Source organism: Leguminivora glycinivorella, chromosome 5, assembly GCF_023078275.1.
Source record: "Leguminivora glycinivorella isolate SPB_JAAS2020 chromosome 5, LegGlyc_1.1, whole genome shotgun sequence".
Classification (NCBI taxonomy): Eukaryota; Metazoa; Arthropoda; class Insecta; order Lepidoptera; family Tortricidae; genus Leguminivora; species Leguminivora glycinivorella.
This window is the reverse complement of record NC_062975.1, coordinates 2,148,210-2,168,671: the sequence shown is the minus strand read 5'-3', so window position 1 is coordinate 2,168,671 and position 20,462 is coordinate 2,148,210. Positions and strand designations below refer to the sequence as shown.

Genomic DNA, 20,462 nt, shown 5'->3' with positions numbered 1-20,462 from the left:
TTCCTTCCTTCAAATATTTTTTCCAGAAACACAGTAGCATAGTTTATAACCCAAATTTCAACTAAGCAATCTTCTTGCTAGTTTTATTTATAAACTGGACATAGACATTTTATTAATATTATTACACGTTCATAAATGATTTAACAGCAATTAAATTATTGGTATTTGTTTTTGAAATTCGAACTATGTACAAGTTCCACAATGTTATTTCAAAAACAAATTATCTCGATTTATCGGGTTTCACCAGTAACCCGCCCTCGATATACTAATTCGATGAAAAACTAGCAATAAAATATATAAATGCACAAGGGGTTTCATAGATTTATTTATATTTTGTTCTAAAATTGTACATTCACGCACATACACTCAATAAATGACTAAAACTTGTTTTTCAGTCTGCTCCGAATACAAAATAAAAGACAATACAAAACAGCTCTACTCATACCACTACTTACATGATACTCTAACTTCGTGTAATAGGGACAAAAATACCACAAATATTATTATTCCAAAAATATTCCATCAAATAACTATTTCATGGTGTACAATAAATCAGGGTAAAAATAAAAATAAATCAAAATGAAAATATTTATTATAGAAAATAATACTTGACTCTGAAGTCAAATGAATTAATCTACAAAGTCATATGATTTCAATTTTCTTATTATAAATCAGATTACGCAATACCTATTACAATAAATCTACAAAAAGGATCTTACAAATTATATCTTAAAGTTGTACGTTTCTAGGGAGAGTCCTGATCCCAAACCTTACCCATGTTAGAATAGAATTTTATTTCTTTCAACTAAATTAATGTCGGAGAATTTCAATGTTACAAAAACATTTTGGGGATTTTTATCATACAATGTAAACATAACATGTTTTTTTTTCTGACATGACTAAACTCTGGGTATGACAGGACTCCAAGAGTTCAATGCCGTCGAGATATCCCTATATGTTAGCAGAAATTTGCAGTGGGTCAACCATCTACAACACAATGAACAAATCTCGACAGACACATTACGCCTTATATTGAAGAACAAATTACACTAAGAACGAGTGTAGTGTAGTAGTGTCAAGAATCCAAAGTATTTACTGGTCGGAGCCCTCATCCTCTTCTTCATCATCTTGCTCCTCCTCGGTGGAGGCCGCGTCCTTTCGCGGCGGCGGCGCGTCCTTGCGCGGCCGACCTCGCCCTCGGCCTTCTCCGCTGCCACCCTGCATACAACATTGCATTTAATAATATTTTTAACACTTAATTCATATTTTATTCTATTAGCAAAATTGTAAATCATTTTTCTAACAAAAATTTTGTGTACCTTTGCTTTAGGAGCTGCCGCCTTTTTCTTGGATCCCTTGGGTCTGCCGCGCCCTCGTTTCGCTACTGGTGCTTGCTCATCATCAGAGGACTTAGCTGACTCCTTAGCTTTTGGAGCCGCTGCTGGTCTACCTCTTTTTCTTGCATCTGCTTTGGCATCCTGAAAGAAAATAGACAATCATAATCACCCTAAGAATAGTTACTTAACATTTTATTTTAGCCTGATATGAATGAAACTTACAGCTTGTGTTCCATTGGCTTTAGGTCTGCCACGGCCCTTCTTCTCCACAGCAGTTGAACCATCATCAGACATTTTGAGTAAAATAAATTACACCCTTACAGGTAAATCTATAACAAAAAAAGACAATTATTTAAACTAAATGTAATTTTTAAATGATAGAATTCCTTCATAAAAAAATATACACAAAATTTTGCACATATTTTGTTCCAAATAAAAAAAAACTCTTTCATTAAACATATTGAGCGGGACAGTAGGCTCCATTTCGTGAATGCCTTGCTAACACTACACAATACATAGAGGAATATTGATTAAAAATTATTCTCAAAGATAAACGTATGTAACAAACATTGAACGCACATCAATTAAAATGTATTATAAAATAAGACTAATTTTGACAATAACTGTAGTTTAACTTAACTCAGTTTAGAGAAAACAAAAGACTAAAAAGTCAATATTCAGTTACAGGTCAGAAAACTCGAGACGACGCCAACACCATTTCGAGCTTATTTACTTACTTGGGCGGCAAATATTTTATAACAAAATGTAAAATGCCAATATTTCTTTAATTTTACCACAAAACCGGAATAATACGGGAATCTTGCGAGGTAAAACACGAAAACAAAATTTCAACGATACCAAGCGTACGAAGCCATTACATCTTCATATAATGGAGTCCGCTTGGATTGAAATAACTAAATGATTTTTACTGGTGGACTCAAGAAGCACAGAATAATTTTCCGTGGATATTAAACTAAAAATTACATAATAAATTAAATAGAATAATAAATCACAAGAAAAAAGCGCGAATAAAATTACTTACACAGTTGTTTACTGCGAGCGTTATCGCAATGGCGGGCGGCGAACGAACCGGGAACCGGCGGCAGCGTTTATTCTGGCGTCTGTGCAGAGGGCGCCAATGTTCAAGTGCGAAAAGCTAAAAAAAGTTAGCTTGTTTGCGAAGGCAAACGAATTCAAAATAACGCACTTTGTTGCGTTCATATAGGTTAGCTTTAAGTAAATACTAAAATGTACTGAGATTTGACTTATTAGATCCTTAAGGAACTAATAGAACAGGAACAAAGAAGTAATCATATTAGTATTTTTGACGTGATAACGTCTAATAACTCGTTACTCAGCAATTCCCGTCAACTTTGTACAATGCCACGTCAGCAAATTTTAATTGATCCTATTTTGTTATCAACATTTAGTAATATAATTCGACTTTCGTAAGATATATACAGGATAATTGTTATAATTTAGAAAATATAGATACTAGAGAACCTTAATGACGAAATAAAACTTAATAAAATCTCAATTCATCCACAAAATCTTGGTAACAAAATAGGAATTAATAAAAACAAATTTAACTTTTCCCTTAATTTTTGTACAAAGTTGACGGGAATTGCTGTACTACGCTACGGGCTGCATGCACGAAAAAGATGACGTCATTGTCCCGTTCTCAAGGCCACCAAGCAAGAGCAAGTGGTTTGTGTATGGATGGTTGGGGTATAAGCAAAAGGGGCCCGATTTTAGGACTTAGAAAATTTTTGTTAAAAATTTTCATTTATTATTTTTGAGTGTTTGTAATTTAAAAAACATGAAAGATTGCATTATAATAAGCATCTTTTATAGAATGAAGTTGCTTGAAAAACCTACTTATTTAGGAGTTAGAGCAGTACGAAGTTGCGAATTTTCCCATAGTATTTACTGAAGCTAGGAACATACTACGCGGACGTCCGTCGTAAAACGACCGCGACCGCGACCTATCAGTGTGCACGGAACAAAACATCCAGAGAGCCAGATTTCGATCGGACGTCCGTGCGCTCAAGGCCACGTCCGCGTCCGTCGACCGATAGTTTGCACGGTTATGTGTATTTCCATTGTCCAGATTCCCGTCCGCGGTCGATTTACGACGGACGTCCGCGTAGTGTGTTCCTAGCTTAAAGCTAGGAACATACTACGCGGACGTCCGTCGTAAAAGCTAGGAACATACTACGCGGACGTCCGTCGTAAAACGACCGCGACCGCGACCTATCAGTGTGCACGGAACAAAACATCCAGAGAGCCAGATTTCGATCGGACGTCCGTGCGCTCAAGGCCACGTCCGCGTCCGTCGACCAATAGTTTGCACGGTTATGTGTAATTTCATTGTCCAGATTCCCGTCCGCGGTCGATTTAAGCTAGGAACATACTACGCGGACGTCCGTCGTAAATCGACCGCGGACGGGGATCTGGACAATGGATATACACGTAACCGTGCAAACTATCGGTCAACGGACGTGGATGTGGCCTTGAGCGCATGGACGTCCGATCGAAATCTGGCTCGCTGGATGTTTTGTTCCGTGCACACTGATGGGTCGCGGTCGCGGTCGATTTACGACGGACGTCCGCGTAGTATGTTCCTAGCTTAATGACGTGCACACATCGATCTACAATAGGGACTGAGCTCACACTTTTTTTGCCATACTAAATTGAACCTTATCACCTGCGCATAAAGGCGTTCTTGACAGACTAGCACAAGTGTGTCCACATGAGAGGGTCAAAGTTGGGGCTGGTGTCCCTCTCGCACGTGTGACCAGTGTTAAAAAATTACTATAGTAGTAGTATTTTTACCTGTATGATAACTAAGTTTATAAACTTCTTAAATTATTTTCGTATTATATTGAGGCAAGGGTATTAATACCTTGTAACGAATTGGTAAGTCATTATTATGAAGCCATAAAACCAAAAAATTGCGCAATTATTAAAAACCTTTAATTGGGTATTAGTAGATTTGGTAGTAACTTTGAATATTGACTGGTATCCCCAAATGATGACAGTGATGACGTCATTCAAATGATTTTGATAGTGGTAATAAGTGCGAGAGGGACACCAGCCCCAACTTTAACCTCTCATGTGGACACACTTTTTGGGCTAACAACTCATTCTGGTTTAATTATAATTCTGTGCGTGCACATTGCCATTTGTCTCTTTGACAGCTCACGACCGACAGCTGACAATGCATTTTGACATTTAGATATTAGTTAGAATTTATCCAAAATTAGGTTTTAGGACATCGTTTAGTTGATTAATTTTCATATTTTGAGTGCAATACTTATTCAATATAATGCAATTTAAGATTAAACAGAAACTTATTAAGTTACAGATAACTAATTATTCATTGAATAATTCCTCTTTAAGCTCATCAGAAGTGTATCACAAAGTTCGACCATAACTACCATAAGTATCTTTTATCATAATTATTATAAACCATAATATTGTCAAGGGATTTCTCTTAAGGTAAAATCATGAGACAGCCAATTGAACCAAGCAAAGAAGATTGCTGTAACAGTGGATGCAATCCGTGCGTGTTTGATGTCTACGAAAAACAGCTAAAATTGTACGAAGCCTATCTTAAGAACGGGGAATCGCCAGGAGTGCTAGAAGATAATGCCATATCACAATTAGAATATACAAATTTTACACTAGTGAAAAATTTGGAACTGTGTTCATTTCATAAGATCCTTGCATTCAAAACGACGGAATCTGTAATCGGGAAAAAGCTTAGTTGGAAACCTGGTGATCATTTTTTAGTGAAATATAATGCAGGAGGTGAAGTGTGTAGTAGAGCGTATACACCTATTAAATATTGTATTGAGAATGAAGACTATGACTTTGTGGTAATTGTGAAGAAATATGAGAATGGATGTGTATCAAGTTATTTATGTAATATGACACCAGGGCAAGAATCTTTGTGGAGAGGGCCTTATGGATCTTTTAATTTGGTACCTAACAAGTTTGAAAAGTTAATTATGATTGCTCAAGGGACAGGTATAGCTCCGTTCTATTCTATCATACAAGATGTTTTAAGCAATGAAGATGATTATACTAAAATAGTGTTATTTTTCTGTTGTTCTTCACCAGAAACAATTATTTTAAGAAATGAATTATACTCCTTCAAATCATATTGGAATTTTCAATATAATATTTTTGTAAATAAATCAAATTGTACACCAAAGTATCAGGAACCAATCCATAATAGGAAACTGGAGTTTACAGATTTAAAATTGTTAGAACCATTTTCAAGTAATGACCAATTTTTGCTTTGTGGATCAACTTCATTTATAAATATTTTTAAAAGCCTTATAACTGAAGCAAATTATGTTTCTTGTGAAAATATTATATCATTTTAATAAGTTGATATTAAAAAAAATACCTACAATCAGTGTTTTATTTGCAGTACCTACAATATAATAAACTTTCAGATTTATTCATTTCGGTAAAAGGTTAGAGGGTCGGGGGAGGGGGACACTATTTTAATATTAGCAATGATTTCCAAAAATAATGCAATGTCAGCCTACCCAAAAAAAAAATCCTAACTTTACATGTAGGGAAGGTGTGAACCCCAAATATATTTCTATTTTATCACCTTGTCAGCATGATTGATTTTATTCGCATTTCCCATACCACATTGCATTGTAATAAAGCTCGGAACACACTACGCGGACGTCCGTCGTAAAACGACCGCGACCGCGACCTATCAGTGTGCACGGAACAAAAGATCCAGCGAGCCAGATTTCGATCGGACGTCCATGCGCTCAAGGCCACGTCCGCGTCCGTCGACCGATAGTTTGCACGGTTATGTGTATTTCCATTGTCCAGATTCCCGTCCGCGGTCGATTTACGACGGACGTCCGCGTAGTGTGTTCCTAGCTTAAGTGTCCAGTTCCAGTGACTCAAATATTTGAATATAAGATGATAGTCTGCCAAACACTACTTACCAGTTAAAAAATAAAGAAAATTAAAAAATAACTAGCAACACTAATACACTACCTACAATCTGAGAAAAAGTGGCAACATTGTTGTGTAGTCCCTTTCAATTCAATATGTGTGAGAAGACGAGACGATCCTATTTTCCTATGATTTTGCCACTTTTTAATTTGTACATTTTTTTTTTGCCAAGCTGTTATTATAAATCCTACTAATGAGTATGAAAATTTGGTTATATTTAGATTTTATCTTTGTAACGTCTCTTACAATGAATAATTACATAGTTTTTTCTATGTAGCTAGAATGTAACTATGATAACTTTTCTGTAATATCTAGATATTGCACATGTAAGGGCCCGCGCACACGGATGCAACAGTTGCACGGCGACATTTTTTGTCTCTGTCGTCACTCCTTGGACGCACGACAGAGACAAAAAATGTCGCCGTGCAACTGTTGCATCCGTGTGCGCAGAGCGTAATGGTTTTCAAATATTTTTCACTATTTCTACCATACATCGCACTTTTCACTGCTGGCAACACTGACAGGCCAGATATGGATTTTTTCGCGCCGGCGCGAAGCGTGTGTACTCCTCTGGCACTCTTTAGTCCATAATCATTTAGAATACCAATTTGTCGTATTTTTATAAAGAAAGTATGATATGAAATCGCATAAATTATTCAAAATAAAATCATATACAATGTGTCTCACGAAATGAAACAGCACCAATAGCTAACGGATAATTATATTAAATGGATTGAGACATTTTATATCACCGCTGATAAGTTGATATAGTTTGAAAAATGGGCTCAATCGTGTTAAAGAGTTTATCAATCCTTTTAGGAGTGTTTTTTATATTTGTCGGAATCACAAAGTTGACGCCTTTTATTTCGAAGGAACTACACAAGGACTTGGTGAGTGCATTATTTTCTAGTAATAAACATTAATATGTAGGTTGGTCGGTGCATTGATTTTGTTACTGAGCGATGAGAAATGCTATTTCGGTATTTGGCCTGCCGCCTAATTCCCGCAGGTCGGCCGGCGGCGGGTTGCGACAATGAGTGCCGACACCGTTCCCAAATTCAATCTATAAAATTAATCATAGCCAAATTAATACAGCGTAACAATGTTCCTTATTTGCAACCCTTAAATCTCGATGCGATGCCAAGTGTTCACAATTAATGGGACGTGATTAACGGGAGGGACATTCTATCCGATGCGACCGATGCGTTATTTACAGCACCGACGGACGAAGTGCATGGTTACGCATATCTTTGTACAATTGCAGAGTATATTATTATATATGTGAGTGACGTAGTGGTAGAAACTGTATTAGTTTTATTTTGGGTTTACATCATTCCTCGACGCAAGGTCAAGCACAGTCCGGTTACGTGTTTCTGTACTGCAATGACTGACGCGATGTACACGTGCTTTTTCTTGCATGTTAAGTCTTATTAGTAAATACCTAAGTCTAGAATCGGTTGAGATATGCAACCTGTAAAAGTAACAGCGGGATAGACATACAAATCATGAAATTATTTTATAAGCGAAAGACATAATCAAATGTTTTTTTTTAAACGACTCCAAACAAATTACTATTTAATTGTGATTTGTGTCGGGGTCTCTTAAATTATTATATTAGTATTTACTATGATAAAATCCGGGTCGAAGGACCAAATGTTAAAATTGAGTTGTAATCTTGTAATTAAGCACCTACCTTTTGAATTTTGAGGAATAGAGGTCTTATACCAGAAGTTTGCCGTTGCTGCTTTATTTACCTATTGTTTTCCATTCGTAAGTAGGTATTATTAATCACCCACCGCAATTAAGTTGTAACTACACTCATGGGTAAATTCACTAGCGCTTTTTTCAGGATTTTAAATATTTAAGCAAGTGTATCTATTTATTCCTTCCTAATGGATAATATAATAGTATGTACATAGCTGTAGCTTACAAGATCAATGACTAAGACGAATGAATCTTTTTACGGAAATCAGGAGTCTGTAAAATCTAAAGTGTATTATAAATTCTACAATATCTAATCCGTATGATGACGAGTTGGTCTTGACGTAACACAACAACATATAACGCAACAAACACAGAACATAACTAAATGCTGCCGTCATCATTCTATTATTTAAAGCCAACAAAAATGTTAATGTACCTACCCGCGCTGAGCGTGACATGACTAGATGCTTACACTCACATTTCAAACGTAAAGATAAGCCCGTTCTTTCAAATGCCGAGCGAATATTTTGTACTGTTCGTAAGGAAGTGATCATATTGTTTCTAATGGAGGAAAACGAGTAGACGGATCGCCTGATGGTAACCGATCACTGCCGCCCATGCACCTGCAACATCAGAGGCGATGGAAGTGCGTCGCCGTGTCGGTCTTTTTTTTCTTGAAGTACGAACGGTCCGGAAAATTAGGCAGAAAATCGGATATAACAGCTAGTTCGTATGACATCCATAGTAATATTATAAATGGGAAAGTGTGTGTCTATTTGTTTGTCCGTCTTTCACAGCAAAACGGAGCACGAATTGACGTGATTATTTAAGTGGAGATAGTTGAAGGGATGGAGTGACAGGCTACCTTTTGTTTCTTTCTAACCCCCCACTTCTCTAAAATGGGGGGTGGAAGGTTGTATGCAGCTATCCGCAATTCTGAAATTTAACGCGAGCGGGCAAATGAATCTGAATGCATTCTCCGGATTGCAATTTGTTGACAATAAATTAGCTTGTGTTTTTGTAAAATCTTTTTGTAAAGTAAAATCTCTGATCGAGTTGGACAGTTGCAAATGTTGCAATAAGGATACTGCATTGCGCCTCGCGTACCTACTTATACTGTCTATATCGCGTTAACCTTTGGAGATGAACTACCTAGAGTACTTAGTGCATTTAGCCATTCCTAAAAATACCTAAACCCTATTTTACGTTTCGATATCTATGACACATAATATGGATCAGCATGGAGCCACACTCGAGTCAATGTTTCCATTGTTTCAGAGGAAGGAGTACGTTAGATATGCCAAGGTGTTCCCACTCACAGAGACGCTGGACTTCAAGCTGCCGTCGAAATGGTACAGGCGAGCCGTGGGCGCGCTCGAGATACTCTTCGGGCTCACCATGGCATTATTTCCTGGACGTAAGTCACTCTCATACTTTAACAAAATTTTAATATTGAAAAAAGCCCCGACATAGTGGGCCCGTGTGGTGATGGGTTAAAAATTTCACCACCCCCTTTCTTCCCGTGGGTGTCGTAGAAGGCGACTGGGATATGGGGTAAATTGTGGCGTAGGCGAGAGGCTGGCAACCTGTCACTGCAATGTCACAGTTTCGTTTTCTTTCAACCCCTTATTTGCCAAGAGTGGCACTGAAACTTGAGTAGTTTCATGTGCTCTGCCTAACCCTTCATGGGACACAGGCGTGATTGTATGTATGTATGTATAGTGGACCAATTTCCATCAAACATGACTAAGAACAACTAATTCAGCTTTTAAACTAAAATACCTAATTAAATCTAAATAGGTTCATCCGTCCGGGAGCTACGACGCCACAGACAGATAGACACGTCAAACTTATAATCACGATCACCAGTTTAGATTTTTGTCTCAAACAGCACTTAAGATAAGAGTTGTTCAAGGGTCTAAATGACAGTTGTTTTTTTTTATGACAATAGGTAGGGTGAATTTAAGAGACGTGTATAACGTCTTGTACATATCATAAGATAAGAGTCTCGCATGCACTCGGGATTGCAGCAAAATGTATTAGAAAAGAACAGTTTTGTTCTGCACAACACTTTAGTCGTACATGGTAGAACACTTTAGCACAGGCGTGTTTAGATTTAGTTCTGTGGGCGTGGTAGTTATCTCTCTGATCTCGAATCTCGACGCATATAGGTCATTCTTTCGAGTTAATAGACATAATGGAAATGATTAATAACGCGTCTTTCTATTTCGAATATAACGTAATGGTACACCTACCTGATAATAAAATGCAAATGAGTTTTCAATTTTCTTAAACATTTTTGTTAGTTTCTAGTACGAAAAAGAATCTTACCATTAGGTCACTATTTTAAAATTAGTTCCAAATCTACTGGATAGCTGCGGAGTGCGGACAGACAAGAGCCGCAAATCTAGGAGGCGATGATGAAGTTTCCGCAGTTTCTTTCTGTTGTGACGTGTGTTTAAAATAAAATCAGCTACCACTACGATATACCCAGACCTACACTCCATAGAAGACGGTGAGTAGGTTCTAAAGTCTGCATACAGTAAATGCGCGGTTACACCAGGGGCGGCTCACTCCGCGTTTCTATCGCCGCGCTACAAGTACATGCTGGCGGCCGCGAGTTCGCGGCCTAATCAGGGGTGGCGCGCGTTTTCATAGAACGCACGTTCACACTTTCTATTGTTACTTTACGTCGCGAGTTTTTTTTTAAGTTTTATATGCGATGTCCACGTGTGAATGGCTAATAATGCTTAGTTAAATAGACATCATGATTAAAATAGGACAATCTTACACAGATTTACTATTGATTAAGTCCCACAGAAAAGTTCAATAAGGCTTGTGATGTTGGGACTTACACAAAAATATATAAATACTGTATATATACCCAGAAAGTACCCAAGACTGGAATATAATAGTATAACATTTTATCTGAGAATTAATTAGTTTTAATCCATAGGCAACCCTATCGTCCGACGCTGCGCACGTGCGGCTCGTTTCTTTGTTAGGATTTTGTAGGCATTTAAAAGGCGGCATTTCGTGAACATCAAAGCAGTGGGCCTTCTGTACTTGTACTATTATATATTCTGTGGTTACACTTAGAATATGGTCCTACAGTCTCATCATCATCCTCCTTGCGTTATCCCGGCATTTGCTGCGGCTCATAGAAGCCTGGGGTCCGCTGTGACAACTAATCCCAAGATTTGGCATAGGCACTAGTTTTACGAAAGCGACTGCCATCTGACCTTACAACCCAAAGGGTAACTATTAGGGCTTGTGATATACGTGTTACACGCGGAACCGTAGCTACGTAGCCTTAGTACCGGCGGTGCTAAGATCCCGTACTACACGGTCACGTCAAAGATACGTATCCGTTTCTGGATTCGGCTACGTTCCCGCGAATCTCGGCTTCGGCTCCGCTCCGCTCGGTTGTTGAAAGAGAGCTTGTAAGTGTCGAACGGACCCTTCGCATTATGTGTTATACTCGTGGTCTTTGCATTGATTTGATTCCAGATGTTTTTTTAAGTAATTACATATTGGTATTATTCTGTTCTCTGATAACCAGACATTATGAGTTTGTACAAAAAAAACCAGAGGTGGTATTGGTGGGATTTTTGAATCTCACCGGTGCCTTGTTTTGTATGCAGCCGATGACTATTTAGTACGAAATAAGCCACCCGATGAGAATCAAAAATCGCACCTCAGGTAGGTACTAGGTACCTACTTGGGGATGTCGATGAATATGAAAGTCCATCCAAATAAATATATTAATATCTCTAATTAATATTTACTCCCTAGTAAGAAATGCTACAGGTAGACCAATGCAACAATTTAAAAGTATTTTAAGTGAAATAATAATATACACTGTTCATAAATATTATTACTGGCTGGACAACCGTCTTTCGTCGGTGAAAATACTAAGAAATAGTTGCACGTGCAGATAAAGATAACAAACAATAGTTTGCGGGCCATTGATAATAATTACCTTCAAGGCTTTGGGATTTACCTGTTATTAAGTACCATGTGTTCCTATTGTTTGTGAAGTTAAGTGAAAGCAAAAATAACAAACTATTTGACTACTTCGGATACTACCAACTATAAGACGCTAACTGTACATGTTAGATTATTTAAAAAAAAGTTGATTAATTATAGTCTGTGTCATGTGAATGAAAATTAGAATTTTACCTATTTTTTTATATGTTGATTATACGCGAATTCTTTTGATACACATCTTTTACAATTTGTACTGGTCTATTATTTTTGCCTCCAAAATAATATTTGCACGTAGAACCGATGGCCGTTGGGGCGGAAAGGTTCTCGAGTGGCGACCGCGTACCGGAAGGCGAAGCGTGGGTAGGCCCCCAACAAGGTGGACTGATGACCTGGTGAAGGTCGCAGGAGTCCGCTGGATGCGGGTGGCGCAGGACAGGTCATTGTGGCAATCTTTGGGGAGGCCTATGTCCAGCAGTGGACGTCTTTCGGCTGATATGATGATGATGATGATGATAATATTTGCATCTTATTATTTTTGATCACTCTTAAAACTTTATTTAAAATGCAAAAATATGGAAACTGAAATTAAAAACTCGCCCCTTGCATTACATTCGGGGGTCTTAGTGACACGCATAAAATCTACACTTAACTAAACGTCACGGTCACGACTGGATCCGATCTACGTATAAATAAGATACGTATCTCCGTGTACACGTAGCTACGTATCTTAATTACACGTAGCCGAATCACACGGAGCAAACGGAGCGGATCTCCGTTGCCGAGTAACACGGCAACGGAGATTCGGCTACGGGTAGGTACACGAAACACGGTCACGACCAGGAGCTCTAGTAACTATTAGGCTTTATTGGAATTAGTCCGGTTTCCTCACGATGTTTTCCTTCACCGAAAAGCGACTGGCAAATATCAAATGTCATTTCGCACATAAGTTCACAGAAAAACTCATTGGTGCGAGCCCCGGCTCGAACCCGCGACCTCCGGATTGAAAGTAGCACGCTCTATTTGTCCTACACAGTCTATTTCTATAGTATTTTTCTAGCAGCCAGTCAAGTAATTAATGGTGTATTTAGCAAATTTAAGGATTTACAAATTGTAGATATGAGGTATGTGGCTGTGAAGTCACATTATGACTTAGCACGTGTTTCCTGTGCAAAATACTCTACCAATGTAACCTGTGTTTGTAAATGTAGACTGACCAAGAATTCCCATGTTACAGATAAGATAAAGAACGCAGCGAACATCGGGCTGGTGGCGCTGATGGTGCTAGCAGCGTACTCGCACGTGATGGTGGGAGACCCGTTCGACCGCTGCGCGCCGGCGTTGGTGTTCTTCTTCATGCTGAGCGGGCGGCTCGTCGTCTGGTGAGTGACCCACATCCACCAACACTGGTGGTACTCGCACGAGATGGTGGGAGACCCGTTCGACCGCTGCGCGCCCGCTTTTGTGTTCTTCTTCATGCTGAGCGGACGGCTCGTCGTCTGGTGAGTGACCCACATCCACCAGCACTGATGGTGGGAGACCCGTTCGACAGCTGCGCTCTTGTGAAAGAGATTTCACGGTGAGGGTACGGCTTGTTGTCTGGTGAGTGACTGCTAGTAACCAATTTCTAACAACACTGACGGTCTGGCTGCGTGCTCGCGATGGTGGGGACCTAGTTTAAGGCAAGGTTCAAAAGACAAGGACCGTCGAAAGACCGAATTCGTTAAAGCTGTCGAGTTCTTTCACAGTTTTAACTTGGCACCTTGTTTGTGTCTTAAAGGAAACCCTTTCAGCTGGCATGCCTAAAGGGCCACTTGCACCAACGAAAATGGAGGGTTAATCCCATTTTATATGGAATTTGACAGTCCACTAACCCTGAGTTAAGTGGTTGGTGCAAGTGGGCCTAATGGGACTAGTTAAATTTTGCTGTCAATAAACTGAAAAAGTAAATTACCCATAGTCAGGTAGGCGGAAGTTGGCGGTAATATAAAAGTAGTTAAGCTTCCCGAAGGCCACGAAATCTGCTTTACGAGTATTTAAGTACTATTGTAGGCGGGATCATAATGGGCTTGGAGTGCTTATAGCTAAAAGTAGCGGAAAGCTCAGTTATTAACTAGCGCTATTACTCGTATGCTGCTCTCTCATAAAAATGTCGACTTAAATTGAATATGATTGATCTTTTTAATACATTGGAATGAAATATTTGCGTTCTGCAAAGTTAAATATAAACTGAAATAATGTAAGCAATGAAGAGCGTTTCATATCTTTAAATATAACAAAATCTCTATTGCTACCTATTTTTTATATCCCGGACCTAAACTTCATTAAATATATTGAGATAATTTTGTCTTTTATTATCGTCATACTAGTCTGACACGTGTGCAGTAAAAAACGGATTCTCATTTTAGATCCGCCTACGCGCCATTCCAGCTAAAAATGCATAACAAACTTTATATTCCTGTATAAATTTCCCGCACATCAAACGACCAAGCGTGAATTTGCATACTTGAAACTACTGTTGTAAAAGCTAACCTCAAAGAGTTTCATTATCGTATTCATTAGGTACCGTACTCATGGTACAAACATTAACGGTCAACAATTCTTGACTGGCCATTGCAACAACTTAACTTAGTGATGTATATATGCATCGTCTATTTTTGACTCCATTGACATGTCAAAATTCAAATTTGAATAAATTTCTGTCAAGGTCATGCATTTAAGGGTTAAGGTCTAACTCCTTAGTCGTTGCAATAGGGTTCAAGGAAGGTCAGTTCTCTCCAACAATGCATATAGAGTAATTCTCCGTACCTTGACCAATCTTTATGCGATGTAAACATGGATTACGAAATAAAATTAGCGGTATCAGACGCCGCACATAGGGCTGGCAGCACGCCAAGAAGCCAAGATGACGAACGCATGTCGCACAAATAATACAAGTTCCAGTCGATTACGATTCCAACTATGCTCGTTATCTGTAACGGCTTTTGTATACGTAATACATCACCGTGGCAGGGAGATCTGTTGCCCGTTTCTCGAAAGGTACAAGCACTTGTATTACAAGTGCGCGAACTGTCAAATCGTATGGGTTGTCATGGAAACACACTTGTAATACAAGGCTTGTACCTTTCGAGAAACGGGCCACTCGGGCCCATTTCTCAAAACTAAAAGTTACAAGTTACAAGCGGAAGTCTCTTTTCAACTTGTCATATTAGACAGTGACTACCACTTGTAAATTGTAACTTCTAGCTTCGTGTTTCCATGACAACCCATTTGACAGTTCACGCACTTGTAATACAAGGCTTGTACCTTTCGAGAAACGGGCCCCTGAACGTTCTAGCACAATCCGAACATATTTTATTTATTTGGAGATGAAACGAGTTCTTTGGTTTGAGGCCATTTCGAATTCGTGATGATGGCGTTTGGATTATCAGAATCTCCGAGTCTTATAGAGATATTGAAGAATCGTCGGAAATTTTCCTAAACTGTCAAATTTACATTTCGAATTTGAAAATTTAGGAACCGACCGGCGAGAATAAATGTCTGAACTCCGTAACCTTCTGTGAAGTTCATCTTTTTCTGGAATTTGAAAACTTTCCACGGTCTGGCGTAGGTTATATTACGAGTAGGTAGCCCGTGTTTTGTGTGTCGCATTACTTTCTTGGTGCGCAGTAATGTCATCACTAAACTGAAAATATTCATTCCCAGGTACCAGATCAGCCGCCGCGAGGAGCTAGAGAAGACCGCAGCCACACAGAACGGCAACGGACTCAAAAGAGACTAACTCAATCCATTCTTTCTTTGAATTGCTTACAAATTTCAGTACCGTGAGTGGTTTAAATTGGTATTTTTAATGCATTTTGCATATGTATTAATTTAACGTTATTGTAAAATGTTGGAAAATCCAGTCGTAACGACTTTTCGTCACTTTTCTGTGATTTACTCTAGTCACTCGCCGTTGTTTTAGTTAAGTTTGACAACAGCCGAACTAAAACCTACTAGTAGTAGGTAGGTTTTAAGAATTCGGGCCCCATCTTCAGATCACAATATTAACTCGTGCTCCGACACCCGAAGGGAGCTATTTGTACCTAAAAGTGATATTAATTTAAGCGATACCTAAGCACTAGGTTCATTTTGTATGTGCGAGTATGTTTGTTTGTAATTTAGGGACTACGGTAACTGCCACTGTATATTATTATTGGTAGGTTTAGCCAACTAATGCACAAAGATTTATCTTTGGTTGACGCACCCTTACATGTTGTGGTGTCTGATTTGCTCAAAGGGAGTCTTGAAGGTTAGCTATGTATTAAATTAATTTTGTTACCATCGTGACGAATTAAGAGAACACGTATGTTCGTGTAGGTATCAATAAATAAATTATTATGATATGTAACATTTTAGGTATATTCATTCGTAACATGATCGTTACCCATTAGAAACTTCACATTGACTGGAGATGACAAACTGTTTAATATTCATTGCAATTTTGATAAAATTAGATAATTGTATTATTTATTTGTGTGATGTGCGTCGTTGGAGTGTGATTGTTTGAATAAATGGAAAGGAGAAGTATTTAGTTTCATTTGTATGCACTCACCGGTGAAACCTATTTTGGTTTATTTAAATAAAACTCGTAAATGATTAAAGCTGTTTTAGTGTAATCACATTTTTTATATAAGATCTTGTGTAAGGCTTAATCCTTATCTTAAGTGGGTACTTATTTAATGCGAGTACTGTATTTTAAATTATATACAAGTGTTTTCAGTGTTCTTCAATAATCAATATATATATAGATATAAAAGTAACATGCAAATTTAAGGCGAAGTGCGCCTGATACCAATTTGTGGTATGGTACGTTTTCAAATTTATATTCAGCGAAATTTATGTAATTTTGTTACACATCAAAATTAGTAATAAATAACGCAGATAGCTAAAAATTATAGATTGTATTTCACCGTGTAAAAAAATAGTAACATAACATATCACAAATCGGCCCGGAGAACTCTAGATTGCAACAGATCAACATAACGTAATTAATATCACCTGCGTCGCCTGGATTTCGTAAGTGTTCAGCGAATAAAAAAAAAGTTTGAAAGCCTCAAGCCGGGTCCCTCCCCGTCTGCAGCAGCTCCAGGGCGTTCTTGAGGTTGGCGATGGCCGTCTTCGTGTCCTCGTAGTTGAGCGCGCTGCTCGCCCACTTGCAGTACTTCTGGGCTTTGGCGATCTGGTCGGGGGTGAGCCGGGCGGCGGAGGTGTTGTCCCCGTACAGGCCGGCGACGGCGGGCGCGGGTTGCGCGGCGGGGTCGTAGGGCACGAAGCCGCCGGGGTTGGGGTCGGGCGTGTAGGGCACGGGCGGCAGGCGGTCGGCGGCGCGCATGGCGAGCGCGGGGTCGGGCAGCGCGCCGCCGAGGCCGCTCGGAGCCTGCGGCGGCGTGGCGGGCGCGGGCGCGGGCGCGGGCGAGGCGCCGGGCACGGCGGGCAGCTGAGAGAAGCCGGGCGCCTGCGGATAACCCGAAGCTGACGGGGACTCCGGGGCCGGTGCGGGGTCGGAAGCCGGTGCGTCGTCTTCTGAATCGTCTTGTTCTCCTTCTTGTTGAATTGGACCTGTGATCGTTTTAAAAATAAAACAGCCCTAAACAAATTATTATAATTATGCACTAAGTAGACTTCGCTGAGCCGGAACGAGGCCAAGGCGGTGGCTCAAGATAGAGAGGCGTGGAAGGATCTTGTGGAGGCCCTATGCACCTATGGGGTGCCCTAGGACGATCGACGAGTAGACTTCGAGGTCGAGTTAAGTGAAATTTTCCTCATAAGGAGCAATTTGAAGCATAATTAATATCATTAAACGCATTCCGAAAGATATTAATTTAAAAAGACTTAGGCTGTGTTTGTACTATTATATATTCTGTGGCTGCGTCTAATATTTCCCCTGTTACTTGAATCACAAAATCAATGCTTTTGACTCTTGCATATAAAATGAGTACAGTTTTAAGCCAAAATGTCACCTATATGTATCTCCACTGCACTTGATATACCTAGCAATTTATTTACTTTTACTTATGTAAATATCCGTTACACACTTCTAGTACAAGTTCATCATTATAAAAGAAATCTGGTAAAAATATGATACAGTTGCCATTTTGGACACAGACTGCAACAGTTTCCTAATCTAATATGAATGGCTGCTCAAATATTTATAATAAGTACTAACCTGGGACAGGTTCTTCTCCATTCTTCAAGCAGTTGTGGATGTAGGCCGCCTTCCATTTAGCATACTTCCTGTTCTGGGCAGCTTCGTCAGTCAGGTCTCCGAACGTTGTCAGCACATCATAGATCATGCCAGCTGTGTAAAATGCTTTAATCATGTTCCTGAAATGGAAAGTAAAATCAATTTTCTGTCAGATTCTAGGTTTTTACAAAATAAATTAGAAGTTGATTTATTTATTGTACCAAACCAGCTGCTTTTCTGCAGCTTAGTCTGTGTCCCAGGATTCCCAGGAAAGACAAACTTACTCCTATCTTAAAGGACAGCAATACATTTACCACCCTTCTAATATTGCAGGTGTCTATGGATGCTAGTTATAAGGTATTCTTATCTGGAATCTGCATGTCAAAAAAATGTGAGAAAGCCAAGAATCAAAAGCAAATTTATAAAATACTTACTTTCCATAATTCTGTTCTCTGTCCGCCTTGTCAGCAAATAGAAACAGCCTTAAAGCATAGTTCTCCAGATGGGCCTGCCCGGCCACCTCGTTGCTGATGGCTTCATTGTCTTTCATGCTCTTCTTGGCTTCTTCTAACCAGTCCATTAGTGCTGAAAGTATGCAATTATATATCATGTACTGTGTGTGGTTGTGACCATGCACTTTTACAGAGTATAATCTAGTATAATCATAGTGTTTACTATAAGTAGTGGTCATAATTTTTGTTTATAATATTGAATGTAGGTACTTATTGAAATTTAATAAGTAATTTCAGTCTTGAACAAACTTTTAGGTATGGTACCGCTAAAAAGACTATCAAATGTGAGTGTGTTTAGTAAAACGTCCCACCTTGTTGGTTATCATTAAGGCGAGATTTACTTGTATCTTTATATGAATAACCTGACCAAGCGGCTTTATAGCAATCAACAATTTTTTTCACAGAAATATTCTCATAATTATATCAAACTTCTAGACAATATGAATCATAGGTTGTTATTGCACTGTCATATGAGTCCAACATCTATGATAACATTTCTAACAGTCTAATATTGGCCTAAGTCTTTATTTGATTTATGACATATTCTAATTAGATTGTATTGAAATTGTACTAAATAAATAGCCAACATACCCATTAAAACCTTAGTTTCTTCTGGAGTTTTCTTTGTAGTTGCTTTAAGGCCAACTTGTAAGGCATGTAGCCTGCACCAGTAGGCAATCACTGGATCCCTCGTCTCATGTTCTGTAGCTACCTTCAAATAGTGCTGGATGGACTTCAGGCTGGGCGGACATTCCGGAATATTTGCCATTTTGACACTTTAGACGGTGCCTAAAACTAGAGATTACTTAATTAGAGATACCTGTCCACACAGTAAAAAAAATCCATAATCATATAAGTCAAATAAGGAAACAATAAATCAAGTACTCAATTTTGTAGTGACATGATATTTGTGTGTAATGCTGAAACCGAAAGTTATTATGTAGTATGTTTAATATTCACAAGAAGGAAAAAATATCAACAAACTTTAAGCCTAAGGTATTTATAAAGTTGGAATTCTTACCTTTTGCCAAAGCACCTAATGTAGAGCACTATTCAAATTTGCTTTAAAATGTACTGTTTACAACTCGAAATTTACGTGTTTAATATGAACATAATAATTATTGTAACAAGAAAAATAGGATACAGATTAGGCTTGTGTCGTTCACGAACTATGAACTGTTAGGAATAAAATCCCATCAATGACCGAAATGAACTGAATCTTTCCGTGCTCTGAGAATCGGTCTTTGCTCATTTAGTTCAGTATAGGATCGGCGAGCGCGAGCGGTTTGGATCGAGAACGAGTGTGTGACTGCGCCGACCGAGAGCGAGAGCTACTTAGCAGAGCAACAAAAAAAGTCAAGTTTTCATATTAAACTTCGGTTACTTACAACCTTTCGGCCCGGAATGTTACTATCTGTGGACTATTTGTATAATTTTGACACTATTCGGTCCCATTCGTTCTGATCTTTCCGACCGCAGTGGTCGCTGGTCTGGCTGAACTAAATGAGCAAAAGACCTAAAAGAGCGAACTAGTTCATGGGAGCGATTGAACGAGATCGGAGCGCTCCGATCAACGAACGAAACGGCACAAGCCTAATACAGATTATGAAGAAGTCAATGAATATGAGTGTCAATGGGGCGTTTTCCAAATTAAATCCCGAAAATCGAATTTCACCAGATCTGGACGTGTCTGGGCTCATTCTA

General features: G+C 38.9%; 4 protein-coding genes across 5 annotated transcripts; 2 read left to right on the top strand and 2 right to left on the bottom strand.

Annotated features, from left to right (window-relative positions):
* Positions 1–301: 301 nt before the first annotated feature.
* Positions 302–2,510, bottom strand: LOC125226648 (high mobility group protein HMG-I/HMG-Y-like). 2 transcript variants are annotated; one of them, XM_048130693.1, is made up of 4 exons: positions 2,380–2,510; positions 1,560–1,666; positions 1,320–1,478; positions 302–1,218 (listed from the first exon to the last, which is right to left on the bottom strand). In XM_048130693.1, the coding sequence occupies exons 2-4, from the start codon at positions 1,629–1,631 to the stop codon at positions 1,093–1,095; spliced, it is 357 nt and encodes a 118-aa protein (XP_047986650.1). In that variant the 5' UTR covers positions 1,632–1,666; positions 2,380–2,510; the 3' UTR covers positions 302–1,092. The 2 variants fall into 2 exon arrangements, with proteins under 2 accessions (XP_047986650.1, XP_047986651.1); XM_048130694.1 differs by lacking the exon at positions 2,380–2,510 and adding an exon at positions 2,075–2,093.
* Positions 2,511–4,485: 1,975 nt separating this feature from the next.
* Positions 4,486–5,760, top strand: LOC125226647 (NADH-cytochrome b5 reductase-like). Its single transcript, XM_048130692.1, has one exon. The coding sequence runs from the start codon at positions 4,847–4,849 to the stop codon at positions 5,729–5,731; it is 885 nt and encodes a 294-aa protein (XP_047986649.1). The 5' UTR covers positions 4,486–4,846; the 3' UTR covers positions 5,732–5,760.
* A 1,115-nt stretch (positions 5,761–6,875) lies between these two features.
* LOC125226312 (novel acetylcholine receptor chaperone) lies at positions 6,876–16,586 on the top strand. Its single transcript, XM_048130250.1, has 4 exons — positions 6,876–7,219; positions 9,312–9,450; positions 13,258–13,402; positions 15,726–16,586. The coding sequence occupies exons 1-4, from the start codon at positions 7,109–7,111 to the stop codon at positions 15,799–15,801; spliced, it is 471 nt and encodes a 156-aa protein (XP_047986207.1). The 5' UTR covers positions 6,876–7,108; the 3' UTR covers positions 15,802–16,586.
* Positions 16,587–16,655: 69 nt separating this feature from the next.
* LOC125226310 (vacuolar protein sorting-associated protein VTA1 homolog) lies at positions 16,656–19,910 on the bottom strand. The gene is made up of 5 exons (XM_048130248.1): positions 19,780–19,910; positions 19,350–19,553; positions 18,681–18,831; positions 18,229–18,386; positions 16,656–17,621 (listed from the first exon to the last, which is right to left on the bottom strand). The coding sequence occupies exons 2-5, from the start codon at positions 19,525–19,527 to the stop codon at positions 17,116–17,118; spliced, it is 993 nt and encodes a 330-aa protein (XP_047986205.1). The 5' UTR covers positions 19,528–19,553; positions 19,780–19,910; the 3' UTR covers positions 16,656–17,115.
* Positions 19,911–20,462: the final 552 nt, after the last annotated feature.

What these genes read in the sequence shown, in the direction of transcription:
- LOC125226312 (XM_048130250.1), top strand. Translation starts at nt 7,109, where the DNA reads ATGGGCTCAATCGTGTTAAAGAGTTTATCAATCCTTTTAGGAGTGTTT. An exon ending in CATGGCATTATTTCCTGGAC is followed by an intron (nt 9,451 to 13,257) that starts GTAAGTCACTCT and finishes CCCATGTTACAG; the next exon opens with ATAAGATAAAGAACGCAGCG. An exon ending in AGCGGGCGGCTCGTCGTCTG is followed by an intron (nt 13,403 to 15,725) that starts GTGAGTGACCCA and finishes ATTCATTCCCAG; the next exon opens with GTACCAGATCAGCCGCCGCG.
- LOC125226648 (XM_048130693.1), bottom strand. Translation starts at nt 1,631, where the DNA reads ATGTCTGATGATGGTTCAACTGCTGTGGAGAAGAAGGGCCGTGGCAGA. An exon ending in AAGCCAATGGAACACAAGCT is followed by an intron (nt 1,479 to 1,559) that starts GTAAGTTTCATT and finishes ATTTTCTTTCAG; the next exon opens with GATGCCAAAGCAGATGCAAG. An exon ending in CGGCAGCTCCTAAAGCAAAG is followed by an intron (nt 1,219 to 1,319) that starts GTACACAAAATT and finishes TGTTGTATGCAG; the next exon opens with GGTGGCAGCGGAGAAGGCCG.
- LOC125226310 (XM_048130248.1), bottom strand. Translation starts at nt 19,527, where the DNA reads ATGGCAAATATTCCGGAATGTCCGCCCAGCCTGAAGTCCATCCAGCAC. An exon ending in AGAGAACAGAATTATGGAAA is followed by an intron (nt 18,387 to 18,680) that starts GTAAGTATTTTA and finishes TTTCCATTTCAG; the next exon opens with GAACATGATTAAAGCATTTT. An exon ending in TGGAGAAGAACCTGTCCCAG is followed by an intron (nt 17,622 to 18,228) that starts GTTAGTACTTAT and finishes AAACGATCACAG; the next exon opens with GTCCAATTCAACAAGAAGGA.
- LOC125226647 (XM_048130692.1), top strand. Translation starts at nt 4,847, where the DNA reads ATGAGACAGCCAATTGAACCAAGCAAAGAAGATTGCTGTAACAGTGGA.